At 30.9% G+C, this 16898-nt stretch overlaps 1 protein-coding gene across 1 annotated transcript; it reads right to left on the bottom strand.

Moving 5' to 3' along the window:
• Nucleotides 1–2580: 2580 nt before the first annotated feature.
• LOC108813869 (uncharacterized) lies at nucleotides 2581–5763 on the bottom strand. The gene is made up of 13 exons (XM_018586547.2): nucleotides 5552–5763; nucleotides 5418–5468; nucleotides 5129–5298; nucleotides 4920–5037; nucleotides 4629–4817; nucleotides 4500–4547; nucleotides 4299–4427; nucleotides 4081–4227; nucleotides 3884–3981; nucleotides 3689–3794; nucleotides 3502–3603; nucleotides 3242–3394; nucleotides 2581–3174 (listed from the first exon to the last, which is right to left on the bottom strand). The coding sequence occupies exons 1-13, from the start codon at nucleotides 5567–5569 to the stop codon at nucleotides 2665–2667; spliced, it is 1839 nt and encodes a 612-aa protein (XP_018442049.1). The 5' UTR covers nucleotides 5570–5763; the 3' UTR covers nucleotides 2581–2664.
• Nucleotides 5764–16898: the final 11135 nt, after the last annotated feature.

Below are 16898 nucleotides of genomic sequence, written 5' to 3'. Positions count from 1 at the left end.
TCCAAAACAAATCCAAAATTAATAGTCATATTTGAAATATATATAAATATTTCAAATATAAAATGCAATATTTATGGTCGTTTGATATATAAAAATAAATATTTTAATTACATAATTAGTTATAAATAAGTACTTTATAATCTGTTCACTAAAATAACAAGTATACTCTCTTTATAAAAAAATGCATATTGTTTTCACATTATGTTTATTTTCATGTTATTTCATTAATTCTATGTGTGCTGGATTAATTTTTATTCAATTTAGGTATTTTTTTTTATATGAGTTTTTATAAAGGTCGACCAATATGAGATCACTGATTAATGATGAATTTTTGGATTTTTTGTCGGGTTATCAAGTTTTTAACTCCTGGAAATCTTCTATGGGTTTTCTAAGTCTTCTCTGAGACTTGTAGAAAATATTTTCATTTTTTAGATCTCAAAAATAATTTATAAATTTTATAAAAAAGAAATTTATGGAAAAAATATAGAATCATGTAATTGTAAATTTTTTTAAATAATATAAATTAAAATATAATATAATTGAATTGTTTTCAACAGAAATAAGTAAATGTAGTGAGATATTATATTCTTTGGTTTAGGGTTTGGTAATATATGTTTTAAAATTGTTTGTATTTTTTAGGATTAGATTTTGGAAGTTAAGCATTTTGTTTGAAAAATTAAAATTTGACATATATGTGTTTAGTTTCGTCTATATTAAACACATTTAAAATTTATTTGAAGTTTAATGAAGTGCTTTTTTCTGTTTAGTTAGTTACAATTTGAGTTTATGATATAAATTTGGGATCTAGAGGAATTAGTATATTTAGAGGTACAAGACTTCCATAAAGTCTTCTCAGTCGAAATTATTTAAACTAAATGAAAATTTTTGTCGCCATCTCTTAAATGGTTGCAACAAAAATGTAATGCTTCTCACTCTAAAACTCTTCAACCTATTTTTAATCTCTTTGAATTTCAAAATATCAAATTTTATATGAATCTTCATTTTTATGTCATATATTTCTCATTAATTTATTTTGTTTTTACAGGTTTTTATCATATGGTTTTCATATTCCACTCTTTTAAACTTATCTGAGCAGTTTTTTAAATTTTAGTATATTATTATTTAACTACATAGTTGTTATATTGTTAAAATTTCAGTGTTATGTAAAAGGTAATTAATATTTATATTTGACTGATATACAATTAATAAGTTACAGTTAAAGTGTTTTGTTATTTTTTTATTTATATGTAAATAAAAATTTATATGTATTTCAAAAGTTTAATGTTACATACAATATAAATAATTTTCTAGTTTTATATCTCACTTTTCTTAATTTCATTAGTTTTATTTTTTTCATATGTTTTACGTTTATTATAATTTTGTTTATATATTAAAATATGAAATTATATTATATTTTAATGAAATATATTTTTTATATTTTCACTTTTTAATAAATACATCATTGATTGTATAATATAAATATGTTTAAAAATTATATAAATTACATAAACAAAAATAAGAATAAATTATATTGGATGAATATATTTGTACTTTTTAATTTTCATTAAATATATAATTGATTTTGTATTATACATATATTTAAAATATTGTAAAATTACGTAAACTATTAGTTTAATAAATAAAAACATATAAACCACATGAAATTTCTTATATCAACCATAATTTATGAACTAAATTAGAGGATCATAAAGTTAATTTCATATTAAAAATAATCAAAAGTATAATAGGACAAAATTATAAAATCAAAAGTATAGAAGGACAAGTATAATCTGGATATGGCCTTATTAGCCAATTTCCCCTAATAAAATAGATAACTACATTGCAGCTCTCATAAGTTGCGAGAATAACCTCTTTGTACAAAGTCTCAAAATCAATATCCTCAAGAAATCTCAAGTATGAAGCACAATGCTATGAAAATAATTAAATTTAAGTAACTCTACCATCAGATCATTAGCCAAAAGAAGACTAGGATCAACTAATGGCGTCATTTTATATGTAAATGATTTATCATTTAAAGACCGCAAAGTACACAAACTCTGCCATTTTCATGTTTGTGATTGTAGAGAATAAGAAATACTCAAAAGTATTTCATCTAAAAACTTATATTCCATCCTACATGTAATCCATTTTTCTTTGTACCTTAGAAGATGTTTCTACAGATGAATTCAGATAATGATGAAGCTAGGTTTGGATAATTTCACAAAATCCAAGATTCTTCAGATAAGAGCTCACATATGCATAAGACAATACACATAAAACAAATATACATAAATCAATCACAAACCACCTAATTTGGTAAAATCCAACATTCATATGACCACGAGGTGCTTGAAACAACATCCCAAACACTTTCCTACAAGAACAATGAACATATACAACAAAAGATTATTTCTCGGGCTCAAAAAAAATATTTTTAAACTAATTGAGAGTAGTTTTAAATTATGAGAAAAAAATATCTAAAAAGTGTAAAAGGGATGAAAAAAAATTGAATATGAGGAGAATATACTCATTTGTTTGACTCTCTGATCTGATTCAATATAGAGGATGTTAGTGATGAAATTCTGAAATTAAATCCTGAAATAGATAAAAGACAGCAAAAAACAATTGTATCACATACTATAAACTCACAACCAAATGTAATATTTATAGCTGACTCAAAAGCTGATCGAGAATCAGCTGATACGATAGATCTCTAAGATATTCAAACAGCTGAGCTTTATTTTCAGCCCTTGAACGACCTTGTTCAAACCATTCCATAATTACCGACTCGCTTAAATACCCTGTTCTACGGAAACCATCAACGAGTAAATCTTCCAGCCCCCTCGTGAAACTAGAGTTTCTGCAGAAATACTCCAGCACGTGCATCAGATCTTGCATTCTTCCGTTTTTTCCTTTCAACAGAGGATCCAGGTACGCCATCTTCTTTGTATACATACAAATACTAGGGGGATCTTTCTGGAAATTAAATTGGTCGCACACGACCTTGAATAATGAAGCTAGTTTTTCTTCCTCAGAGTTTTTAACATTTTTCAGGAATTTGCTCATAGCATCGACAGTAACATCTTTCACCAACTCACGAGATATTTCATACACGAGATTTTCATGACTTGTTAGCCCCCATGATTTCCTTTGTATCTCAAAGTATCCATTTGCCTACAAATGCAATGAGAAAATGTTAGTTGGTCTAACCCCAAATCGCTACTTAGAAATCAACACAAACCTCCAGTTCAGCACACTCTCCAAGTCTCTCGCACATGAATTTAAGGTTGTCGTCAATCACACCTTCAACTATTGCGTGTTGAAGACCATATGCAAAATCATGTTTCTGAAGTAAGTCCCCAACGAGATATGACATCCAGCCGCGGAGAAATATCTTAGAAACCACCGTGTTAAAAGCATGAAGAAATTAGCGGAATTGATCTAAAGTAAAAGCGCATACGTAACATAAAAATGAGGAACAAACTTCACAAGAATCAAAACCTCGCCCGTGTGTTGAGTAAATTCTTTAGCCAGACACCCAGATTTTTTTTTGTAATTGAAGTATGTCCAAGTCTCACTCCAATCCGCTCTACCATTGTGATACTTTGAAAATAAAGGATAAAGAATCAACTTGTTTTCATGCAACAGAAATACATGAAGAAAAGGAGACGTGAGATTGACCCTTTACCATAAAAAAAGCTGCCTTGGCGCGCTCGTGTGCAACAGTCGCAGCAAGTTTGATAAGCAGTGGTCCAATTTTTTTCAAAATTTGCAGCACGAGATCTTTCATTTTCCTGTGAGATTGGAACAAATTAGAAAACTACGAAACAAAGTAACCGTAAAAGTGTTTGCAATTACAACATTAAAAGCAAGGGGGGCAGACCTTTCAAGCTCTCCGTAATTTCCAATAAAAGATCTCGATGTCTTAATGGTAACAAGAAACTCCTCGGAGAATTTATCTCTTGAATACCTGAGGAGGTCCTGTCCTCAAATATCAGTCATTAAAGACGTTAGAGGAAAGCTTTTTCAACCTATCCCTTTTGAGTGAAGAATATAAGAAAAGATAGAAACAAAACTAACAACGCGATCAGGTGCACTATCAAGCGGGTTTTTTATTGCTTTGGCCATGGGAATATGAACATCACTGCGATCCCTTTTTCTGTGCTTTTTTTGCAGTATGGAAGATGGCTTTAGTTGTTCCAAAACACCAAACTTCTCCAACAATCCCTAGAGCAATGAAAAAAGAATAACATCATAAATAACTAACCACACACAAGTAAGCCATGTCAATAGTGTACCTCAATGCTCAAGCGAAGATTATCTTGCATGTTTGACATCATGTAAATCTCATATAAAAGCTTGAGAATCATCATTGTCCATGGATTTGAATGTGTGTAGAAAGGACTTTTGCTGCAAGGCTCCAAGAACTACAGCGAGAAGACATTATATGGAGTTAGGAAGATTTATCAGCAACTCGGAATGAGATGTGCAAAACTGACCTCCAGAACAAAAGGGAGGGTTTTAGACAATAAACCAAGTTGGTAGGCCTGAAAAAAGAAAAGAGAAAAAAAGAGAAATGTCAAAGAGTTAGTGGAAAAGTAAAAGATGTATTAATGGATGTTACCTACCTCAACTACCAAGGACTTGAGGTCTATGTCAAACTTTGACAAAGACCCCTTAGTAGTGACGATAAACTTCCCAAGCCATGCACCTAGACTTTTAAGAACAAGTAGTAAAGTTTCTGAAGATGGTAGAGTACGGCCTGGGGATACTTGGTTGAGCCTTGGGTGTGACAGATTTTGAGGAGACAAGAGAGCCTGGAACAAATAAAATTTTAGTAATTAAACAAGACACCAAAAAGGAAATCACAAACTACAAAAGAAAAGAGCTAATAGAGGTAGGTTATAGGTTAACAATACCTTGGAAATCACACAAGTAGTTAGTAGGACCTCTTTGTACAATGAATCGAGACCAACTTTCTCAAGAAAGGCTAGGTAATTGTCATGAAACTTTGGCTCAAAACTAGCACTTTGGGTACTTTTCAAAAAACAAAAAAAAAAAAAAACACAAGAAATTAGTGAACTGAAGTGTATTAAAAAATGTATACTGCAGCTGGAAGCCTACATACCTTTTCACTAGCATGAGTTGAACAATCTCGAAGTCTCGGGTAACTGACGATGGGAGTCTAATAAAATCTTCAGAAACATCAGACAGAGCCGAATTCTCTAAATTAGGAAGATACTGAACTCGTTCTATGATGCCCTGTAGTTTTACTAAACAATCATCATCATCTGTTACCTGAATAAGGATTATGATGATGTTAATCACAAAGCCAAAAAAAAAAAAAACCAGGGATGAAATTTATTAGTCCATCTTCTAATTAGGGAATGTAGATGCACAATAGCTCAACTACTTACTTGTATGCCTCTGAAATTTGATGCTTCAGTTAAGATTTGAGTGATAAATTCCTGGAAAACAAGAAAATAGAAAAAGGGATTAGGGTTTATTTTACAAAATCGATCTGTGCAATAGTGAGGGAAGGGTGTGCTACCTTCTGCTCCCGGATCATGCTGACTGACTCGATGAAGACTGTGTGTTGAGAGAGAGAGAGAGAGAGAGAGAGCAGAGGTGAGTCTTTAGCTGAGAAATGCCGCTTATTTTCGTTTCGTTTACGATAAAGGCAAGAAACAATCTCTTTTTTTTTTTAGGCAAGTTTGGGGCTTGTCTAACCGGAGATGAAGAGAGAGACGAGAACTTGATAACCGGAGATGAAAGAGAAATAACTATAAAATTAACCAAAAAAGTAATTCATTAGTTGAAAGTGCCTGGGCATAAAATCCCGAGTCCAAAATCCGAACCAAAAAAACCCGATCTGTTATCCGACTCGAAATGTAAAAATATTTAAACAGGTTTTGTAGGATGGTATAAAAAATATTCGAACTTGAGGTGCCCCACTAACCAAATTCGAATGGGTAATCCAAAACAAATCCAAAATTAATAGTCATATTTGAAATATATATAAATATTTCAAATATAAAATGCAATATTTATGGTCGTTTGATATATAAAAATAAATATTTTAATTACATAATTAGTTATAAATAAGTACTTTATAATCTGTTCACTAAAATAACAAGTATACTCTCTTTATAAAAAAATGCATATTGTTTTCACATTATGTTTATTTTCATGTTATTTCATTAATTCTATGTGTGTTGGATTAATTTTTATTCAATTTAGGTATTTTTTTTTATATGAGTTTTTATAAAGGTCGACCAATATGAGATCACTGATTAATGATGAATTTTTGGATTTTTTGTCGGGTTATCAAGTTTTACATATCAGAAATAACTAAATCTTAACTGAATTATATACATATCAATAGATTTAAAATTAACCTAATTTTTTTTCAAAATATCAAAACCCTTATAAATATATATTATTAAATTAACCTAATTTTTTTCAAGAAAATCTTATTTTTCACCAACTTAACAATAACTATTATAAAACGCACACAAAATAAGAAGATTATATTGTAACATAAGAATGCACACACAAAATCTCTGATTTATGTTTTGGATTTTGGTTTCGGTTATTTTTTCAGGCTTTTGGTAAATTTAAAAAAAATATATATATATTTTGGGTATTTAGATGAAATTTTGGGTAATTTTGGTTTGTCGTGTCAGATTTCAGCTTAATGGGAGTCATTTTAAGTGTTTGAATATTTTAGGATATTTGTTTTTGTGTTTCATGTATTTTTAAAGTTTTTGGGTATTTAGAATTTTTTCGGTCCTAAATGACTGAACCGATCTAGACCTAGACCTGTTAGATATCCAAAAATTACATGTAATTTACATGTATTTTTATTGACCAAACTTAAAGGGATTTGACCCGAACCTAAACAAAAGAAAATCAAATATTTACATAGGTCTAAATGTCTAGGATCTCAAAGACCCATACTCGAAAGAAACCGATCTGTATCTGATCCGAAGATCTGAATGCCCAAGCATATTTTCTTTTATTATATTTCATATGCATTTTATAAAAGTATATTTATTGCGTTTGATGAGACTTAAGGTTACTTGACAGTCTTTTGGATAATTTAATATGTAGATTTATCAGATTTTAATAGTTTTTAAACTTATATTAACTAACATTTTTAGTATAATATTTTATAAAAATAATATATAAATATATATATATATACTAAACAAAATGTTTGGAAATATATTATATAATAATATATGGTTTAATATGTTATATGATATATGATAACTCACTTTAATAATTGATGTTTAGACTTTGAATGGTAGCTTATGAAACAATTGCGACATAGTCCTAGTTAAATAAATTTGAAAATTTTAATAAACAAAAGTCAAATGTTAGCAAAAATAAATATATATGATCTAATTAGAGAACAAATTATATTTATTATATACTTTCTGTTTTCTATAAGTGTTATTCTAACTTTTTCCGTTACATAAAAAATATCACTTTACAATTCGAATACAAATTATATTTATTTTCAGCTAAAAATTAACTGTAAACTGCATTGACTTTATAAATAATTTTATTTATCTCAAATACTATTAGTTAGAGAGGTGTAATTAATAACAATTTATATATATTTTCGTCATTTTCTTAATCTGTGTAAAAAATGTCCAAGTGACATTTGTATAGAAACAAAAGGAGTATTCAATTTAAAATAGTTTTCCAAATGATTTATAAAATATACTTTAATATAAAATAATTTTAGTGTTATAATATCCATTGTGTGGATGGACCATAACCAAGTACTAGACAAGTCCAACAAGTACAAGAAGAAGTGCAAGGAGGTTTACATTCAGTCTACATCGGTTCATCTACAAACCGGTCCGAAATCAGAAGACTCAGTCAACCTTGGAATCATCACCTTGACCAAGTCTTCATGTATGACATCAATGTAGTCAAGAGTAATCAATGTATAGATTTTATTCCTTGTAAATCACTTGTAAACCCTTGTATCAAACCACTATATAAAGTGGTGTTGGCTAATGAGAAAGAACACAACATTCCCCACAATTCACTCTCCACATTTCACACAGATTACAACACGTTATCAGCACGAATGTGCTCTCCACCTGAGAAGTCTCTCTCCACCTGAGCTCTCTTTTCAGGCCACAAAATTCTAAATCCAGCCGCAACTTTAAATCACCGTATCTCTCAAACCCTGTGGAGCCAGACGACGATCCCCCTATCAATCTGAAGCCCAAGACGAGAAGAATCCGTTGCCGAAGACAGCTTGTCGATCCGATCTCTGACGCGTTGTCAATTGCATAAACTATCCGTGCCGCCGACTCATGGTTTTTCCGGCCAGCTCCTCCACCTCTCTCTCAACCAGCTCATCCGTGGATCACCTCTTTCTCATGGTGGTCCTTTCAGATCAATGTGGTGAAAAGGTAAACATATCAAAACCTGAAAATCTAAGAACACCATTATATTTGAAAAGAAATCTAAGGATCTATATGAATCCATAATATTAATCTTGTTTCTATGATCCATTGATCCATAAGAAACTTGATTCTGAATTATTTTGAATCCATAAAAGTTATAATTCTCTAAAGGTTCTAAGTATCTCAAAACAGATTAAAATACCTAAAGATATATATGAATCTTGTTTATAAAAACTTATGAACCTTAAACTATTAGAGATAGCTTAAACCTATGGATGCTTTGGCCAGTTTACCAGATGTGATAAACATGAATGTATAATCTGGCCAAAACAAAAATCCATGAATCCTTTTCTGTGTCACTTTCGGCCATATCTCCCAAATTCAGTCAACCCATCCATCAAATCGAAATTAAAATCATTGATTGCATATCCGTGACCAATAATATTTATTTTGTATCTGTCAAGAGTTTTAAAACTTTTCTAAATGCAAAATCAGATTTTATAAACTGAAAATCGATTTTATAAATGCTTGCTTGATTTTATTAATTGCATATCTTTGACTGAAAATGTTTATAAAGTTTTATAACATATAGTCTTGATTTTAAATTGATATGTTATAAGATAGAATAAATATGCATGAAATCATTTGATCATATAGGTTGATAGCTAAAATAATTGAACCAACCTTGAATAGATTTCATATCATACTGAATATTGATCACATAAGTTGATAGTTAATCTTGATCTTTTACCATGCTTGAAATTGATGATTAAATTATATAGTGATCTTGTTGCATACTTGATAGCATCAGTTTAGTAAAAATTTGAATCATCTTGAACCAACTTTGAATGCAATTGTCATATTGTTTAAAATCTGACCATGCATAATTGTCATATTGCTAAGACTGATTTTATGTTTGCATATCATTGACAATCCTGATAATAGTTCATATAAATTAAATTGGTTCATATTGCTTGCATCTAAATGGTTCACACTGCTTGCATATAATTAGACCAAATCGGTTTTTATTTTAGCATGTTTGCCTTGATTGAAATTATAAACCTTCTTTGTCTTGCTCTTGATGAAAGCATTGGTCATTTTATTGTTTAGATTAAGCATGCTTGCTTTTATTAAAATATAACCATCTTTGAAACCAATTGATTAATAATCTAATTGAAATTGGTTTAGACATATTCTTGTCTTGGTTTACCCTGTAAAGGGGGCAAGGGATCGGTTATTATTTTATGATCTTTGAAAACCAAGTATCCTCATACATTAAGAATCACATTTATATTATTTTGGTCCAATGCTTAGGACAGAACATCCGATTAGTTCCTGATCCATGCATTTATCTTTCGACCATTGTGATCCTGCTTGATCCCATAATAATGATTGATCCTTATTCAAAATTCTAAAGGGCTTGGAAACCCTATATGAAATTATATATTATATATATTATATATATATATAAATATATATATATAATCAATCCAGTTTTGAATTATAATTAAAAGGATCACTAGATGCAATGATCAATTGATCATTGTCATACTAGAAATGCTTAAAGTAATATATATTATATGATTGGGGAAGCCTTATTAAATCATTATTAAATCATATAAATTATGCCTTGATGCTTGAAAACAATGTTAAATATTCAGATGTTGAAAATCATTTTGAAATCTAAATCTCGGTGACTGTATCTAAATTTCTCACTTTTGAGATAGATACAAGGCGATTTTCTTAATCATACGCCATCACCTTACTGAAAGTCTCAATGATCAATATCTCACTATTGAGAATCCTCTGGACCTTTGGATAAAACTGAAATCCATATATGATCACCATAGTACGGTGCTATTACCAAAGGTCCTATATGATTTGAGGGACCTAAAGACCCAAGATTACAAGTCTGTGGATGAGTGTAACTCGGCTCTATTCATGATAGTCTCAAAGTTGAAACTGTGTGGAGAGACTATCACATATGCTGACATGTTAGAGAAGAAATTCTCTACATTTCACAAGCAATGTTTTGCTTCAGCAATAATACCGAGAAAAAGGTTCCTCCACATATGCAAATTTAATCTCTTGTTTGTTGCTTGCTAAGCAAAACAATGAGTTACTCATGAGGAATAGTGAAATGAGGCCTCCTGGATTTTAAGGCATTGCCTAAGGCATATACGGCCACAGAGCCATATGAAAGAGTCAAACTATGGCCATGTGAAAGGCCATGGAAGATGGCAAGGGTGTGCGTGGATATCACCCACAATTACTCCATAGTCGAGGCTGAGGCCAAGGTTATCAACCTAACTGTGGGTATAAGTCCGATTTTAATACCCATGTCTCGACCAAAATTTGCTTGCCATCGGTGTGGGCTGAACAAACATTAGGCCAACCAATGTAGAACTCCCAAACACCTTATAGAACTCTACCAGGAGAGCATAAAGGGATAGAACTCTATGGCCCATTGGGTCTATCTAGATGGTGCGAATAATTTCGACCATGAGAATGATGATCAGCTTGATTACGAGACTTCATATTACCTTAAAGAGGCCAATTAGATTTCAACATCATTTTACTTTGTCTTTGTTCTCTATAGTGGACCAAGCCACATTACATTAAGAGAAAATATATTTTATATAAGGTCATGGCTAGTCCAACCTCATGATGCCTAAAGGCACACATCTGAAAATCTCTGATGCATTACATTCCCATAAATCAAAGTGGAATTTATCAAAGTTTCAAAGACATTCATATGAATGGTCTACATATTGAAATATTGAAACTATGGGCAAAGGAAAGAAAGGATTCCTTATGATTTATGAAAATGCCCAAGGCCAAAGGAAAGTCCTAGAGACTATACCTACTATGTCTATAGGTCTTCATTAAGCCAAGATAAATATGATTGTGGGTTAAGTATCCCAAATCACTTTCCAAAGAGTTCAGAGAAGCCATTAACATATGGCACGGCATGCTCGGCCATCCAGGCTCTATTATGATGCATAAAATACTCTTGAACTCATTTGGACATTCCTTGAAAGAAAGGAAAAGAAGTCCGACCAAGGCATTGCCTAAAATGCATTATATTCACCTTATAAGACCCATTGAATTAAGAAGAAAATATGGTTTCCAACAATGGGCAAAAAGAGAATATGAGTACCTAAATTAAAATCTCCTAAGTGGTCAAGACTACATTCTCTATTGATCTAGAGATCAATATGATATTAGGCAAATAGCCAGGGCAATCATAATCATGTTTGATTGACCCACGAAACTTATCACTTAGATGGCATTACCATACTTAGCCATCTGGATTATGATGCAAAGATTTAAAATGGCACAAAAGCTATCCCATAAGATCTCACGTTTGTGCAATATATATCTATGCACAAGGGAATTTATTATCCCAAGCACCACGAATTAGAGTATGTTCATGAGGGGGAGTGAGGACAAATCCCATGATACATGACCATACCGTGAAACATGGTCCACAACCATATTACATATTGGTTAAATTTATGATATTATGACCATTACCTATAAGGTTCAAAAGTCAAAAGTCCATATGCTTGGGGACATCATGAGTTATAAAAGATTAATTTGCATCAGGCCATAGATATTATATCAGGCCATATAAGTGATAATAAATATTCCCACCTCAGACTAATACGGGTCATGAGTCCAGACATATATCATATTAAGATATTATGAATGAATCCACCACAAATATATGTGCCATCTAAGATTATCTTAGAATCTCATAAGGAGGATTGGGAATATATGTTGGATATATATTATAAATATACTTTCTCCATAAATTTAAAAGAAACCTTGAGCCAAAAATGGGTGATTTAATCATAGGCCAAGGAACAAGGATTACATAAAATTTATGAATCCCAATATCCAACATTTGAAAGGAGAAAAGTAATAAGCTGGTAAAGAATGGTATCAACCATCATTGTCTTGGCAAAGATCCTCGGACTAGAAAATATTTATAGACGTCCATATGCTACAATGATAGCAAAATAAAATGTCAGACACATTGACCCGAGAAAGAATGACTATGTCATCCCAGCTTAGCACCACACGGTTTTGATGTCTTAAAGACACAACCAAGTTGCTACAGAGTCTAATATAAGACCGAATATATATTCCAAAAGGAACCTCGGAAATTAAAGAAAGGTGCAAAAAAAAACCAAGGTCATAGATTGTCCAGACAAGGCCGGAATGGCTATGCCTAAGGTACCTACTAATGGGGTTCGGGACGCTGAGCCTCTTGGTACTGAAGACATAGACATTGATAATGAGATCTCAATTAATTATTTGATGTTTGGAAATGGAAGGAACCATATATATATAAATGTGTCGACACATACATTAATAGAAAAAGCGCGAATATGTAGCACATGAATAATGAATCGAGGATCATGAACCCACGCAAGAGTACTCATAATAATGAATAAAGAAAGAAACGTGGGATTTCTAAAGGGACAAATAAAAGGCGTATTGAATTGGTCATGAATATGTAAACGACATATGATGCCCAGTGAATAAATAATCCTGAAAGAAGGATAAAATCGTGAGACAGACCAAGGGAGGTCTATATAATCCAAAGTGGTGGATAATACTACATATGTCACTACATATAATGTCTGGAAAAAATTCAAAAGATGTAGTATGCTATATATGAATCACTGGATGATAATAATATTATTGGTACCTAAAAGGTTTACCAAAATATATTGAGCTCAGAATCATAAGATGAGAAAAGAAGTTCTCATGAACAACATTTTCCTAAAGCTGTCCCGGGATTAAATTAAATTGCTACTTGTAAGCAAATGAAAAAGTTCTATAAGAACAATTCAAATCAGTCCATAGAGGAATTTTAAAATTCTTTGTGTTATACTAACCAGCCTAAGATAGGTTAAATAGTTATTCATTAAACCCTTAGAAAGGTTGTAGACCATCAGCACAAATTAGCCAAATTTTGGTAATACTTATGGTTGGTCAAAATTCTCAGCATGAACCAACCAAGCTGTGATATGAATGAATAAGCTATCATAAAGATAAGCTATAAGATCAAAGTTCATCTTTGAACAAAAGGTGTAGGACCGCATTATGCGTCCATATGCGACCAAACGGGTCCGACCATATTATAAGATTTGGTCCATGATAAAGCTGTAGATCATGGATGTCATTAGACATAAATTTGAGGATCAATTAGATCAATTCTATGTCATGACTATGTCCGGCCTAGATCAGTCCAATCGTCCATATATATATGTGTACGAATTGCCGGCACACTAAGACTGCAAAATGTCTTAGATCAATCATAGATCATCTATGGACATATGTAAATAAGGATCATGATCTAACCGACATGACATATGTATAAAGTTGTCTATGGCAAATAATATTATACTCATAAAGCTAAGGCATGTCCATAAGTCCTAAAGAACTAGGTAGCTCATACTTGATATAATGATGATCCATATTATATAAAGGATCTAAAGTACTGGCCGAGCCAATATTATGGAAAGGCATATAAAGTGATTTGGTCAAGAACCATAATCAAACGACCAGAGTATAAAATAGTACATTTTACCTAAAGTACTTAAGTGGTCGATATCAAAATGGTAGATTTTCTAAAGTACCATCAGGATTCTAAGAGACATGATATGTCCGAACAATACAAGATTGTTCAAGTAAGAATCTCTGAATATCTATTTAGCAAGTGATGTTCAAATCAGGGGGAATAGTATGTGTTGTACTTTTTTTCCTTAACTATGGTTTTATCCCAATGGGTTTTCCTAGTAAGGTTTTAATGAGACAACATTAAGCATATTATGAACTCATATGGTTATGGCATCCAAGGGGGAGTGTTATAATATTCATTGTGTGGATGGACCATAATCAAGTACTTAACCAAGTACTAGAGAAGTCCAACAAGTACAAGAGGAAGTGCAAGGAGGTTTACATTCGGTCTACATCGGTTCATCTACAAACCGGTCCGAGATCAGAAGACTCAGTCAACCTTGGAATCATCACCTTGACCAAGTCTTCATGTATGACATCAATGTAGTCAAGAGTAATCAATGTGTAGATTTTATTCCTTGTAAAGCACTTGTAAACCCTTGTATCAAACCACTGTATAAAGTGGTGTTGGCTAATGAGAAAGAACACAACATTCCTCACAATTCACTATCCACATTTCACACAGATTACAACATTTAGTCTAAATTCATCTGTCTGATAGGGTAGACTAATCCCTAGTTATTATCTTATTATATAAAGCTTGGTTCTTCAAAGTTACTAATTAACATGATCGCGACACGTGTTATTAAAATTTTTAAGATTGCGACATGTGTTAATCTATATTATAATTAAAAATATATATTAAGATAATAACAAAAACAAATTTTGTTAAAAAAGTAATTGTAAGTATATCTAATAGTAATTTTCCATTTTAAAATCCTAAACAAAACATAGTTGCAAATAATTATTTGATAATAATTTTCCTTTTAATATTTTTAAAGAGGTTAAAATTCATAATGATATAAAATATATATACTAAGATAACAAAAAAACGAATTTTGAAATAAATTAGTTTTAAAATTGGTTTAATAGTAAAAAGGAAATTTTTAAAAATACTTAATAATATTCTAAAATTACTTAATAGGAAAATTGGTTCTTCAAAGTTGTTAATTAACATAATTGTGACACATGACAATTATACATTTAAAATTTTGATATGTGTTAAACTACTTCATAATTTTAAAAATATATATATAAGATAATAAAAACAATTTTTGGTGAAATTAATTATATAGTAAATTTCCATTTTAAAAATCTTAAACAAAATCAAAATCAAAATTTACGGATATTTTGTTCAGCTGTTATGCTATTGTGACTAAGTTAATGTGACTATTATGCTTATATGTGATTATGATTCTCTGTGTTTATTCTTATCAACATATAAAAATTGGTTATGTTGTTGTAGATCATACTACTATGAAATTTAAATTAAAGAGAATGACTTTCCAATGGATTGTTGTAGGTCATGCTATTAAGAAATTTAAATAAAAAAGGAAGACTTTCCAATAGAATAATGTTATGAATAACTCGCCTATACAACATGAATATTGAAGCCGAAATCCTAACCGGAAGTTATGTGGAAAAACAGATTTGTATTTCTAGAATAAGTCTCATACTGACGTATGCAAGATGACCTTTCAAAATGAAAAGACTTCAATTTTCTATAAGAGTGTTCTATGAAATGACTATCAACCAGAGTTAAGGTCAAAGCTTAAAAAGTTTGTCTATTTGTCAAGTTCAGTCTTACAATTATATGTCGCACTATCAAGAGTCACTATAACTGGAGAACTTCAAATTTTTAAAACATAACGACAATAGTGTTTTATAAAATATTGTATATAGAAAAAGATATTAAAATCACACCATGAATGTTAAAGTAAATAAATTTGATGTTTTATCTAGAAATATATTCAATATTTAACTGACTATCGATAAAACATATTGACTGGTGTTATGCAATATTAATATTTTTAATTGTGTCGCTTTTAGTTTTGTCTTACATAATATAAACAATATAGAGAGTTCATAGTTCTATATATTTCAATTAACTATAGCTAATATTATTTTGAAAAATAATAAAAAGTGAAGTATTTATTAAAAATAAAAATATCAATGTACTATTTAAAACACCATTATTATTGAAATAGAATATCAATCAAAAATTATGTAAGAAAACAGATTATTGTTATTAAAATGTCACCAATATATACTGAAAATCCAAGAACTAACGTGAGAAAAATATTTTCAATCCACATCACCGACATGTGGCAACACGTGACTAGTCTGGACCACTTCTGTGGGGTCAGGATACCTCTGTATAATTCAAAAAAAAAAACTAGTGTGGACCACTTCTGTGGGGTCAGGATACCTCTGTATAATTCAAAAAAAAGAATTAAAACATCAAATAAATACGTGACTAGTCTGGACCACTTCTGTGGGGTCAGGATACCTCTGTATAATTCAAAAAAAAAGAATTAAACGGGGCCTTTTAGCTCAGTTGGTAAAGGGTTCACAGCTGTGAGTTCCGCCACCTGGGTTCGAATCCCGACCACTGGGGAATTAACATTTCGGCATCGCCAGGGACAGAGGACCGACATGTGGCAACACGTGACTAGTCTGGACCACTTATGTGGGGTCAAGATACCTTTGTATAATTCAAAAAAAAAGAGAATTAAAACATCAAATAAAAACCGTGCAATGCACGGATCCATTAGTTAATAAAATAAATAAGGGAGAAAAAGAGACTTTTAAGGATTTATTTTCAGGTTGTTCAAAAAAAAAAGGATTTATTTTCAGCACAAAATAATATTTAGAATGGGCCGCCAATGAATTTGGTTGGGCCGAAAAGAAAAGGAGGAGGATTGTGATGAT

Source organism: Raphanus sativus, chromosome 6 (assembly GCF_000801105.2).
Source record: "Raphanus sativus cultivar WK10039 chromosome 6, ASM80110v3, whole genome shotgun sequence".
Taxonomy (NCBI): Eukaryota; Viridiplantae; Streptophyta; class Magnoliopsida; order Brassicales; family Brassicaceae; genus Raphanus; species Raphanus sativus.
Note: the sequence above shows the minus strand (reverse complement) of the source record. Positions and strands in the feature narration are given on the sequence as shown.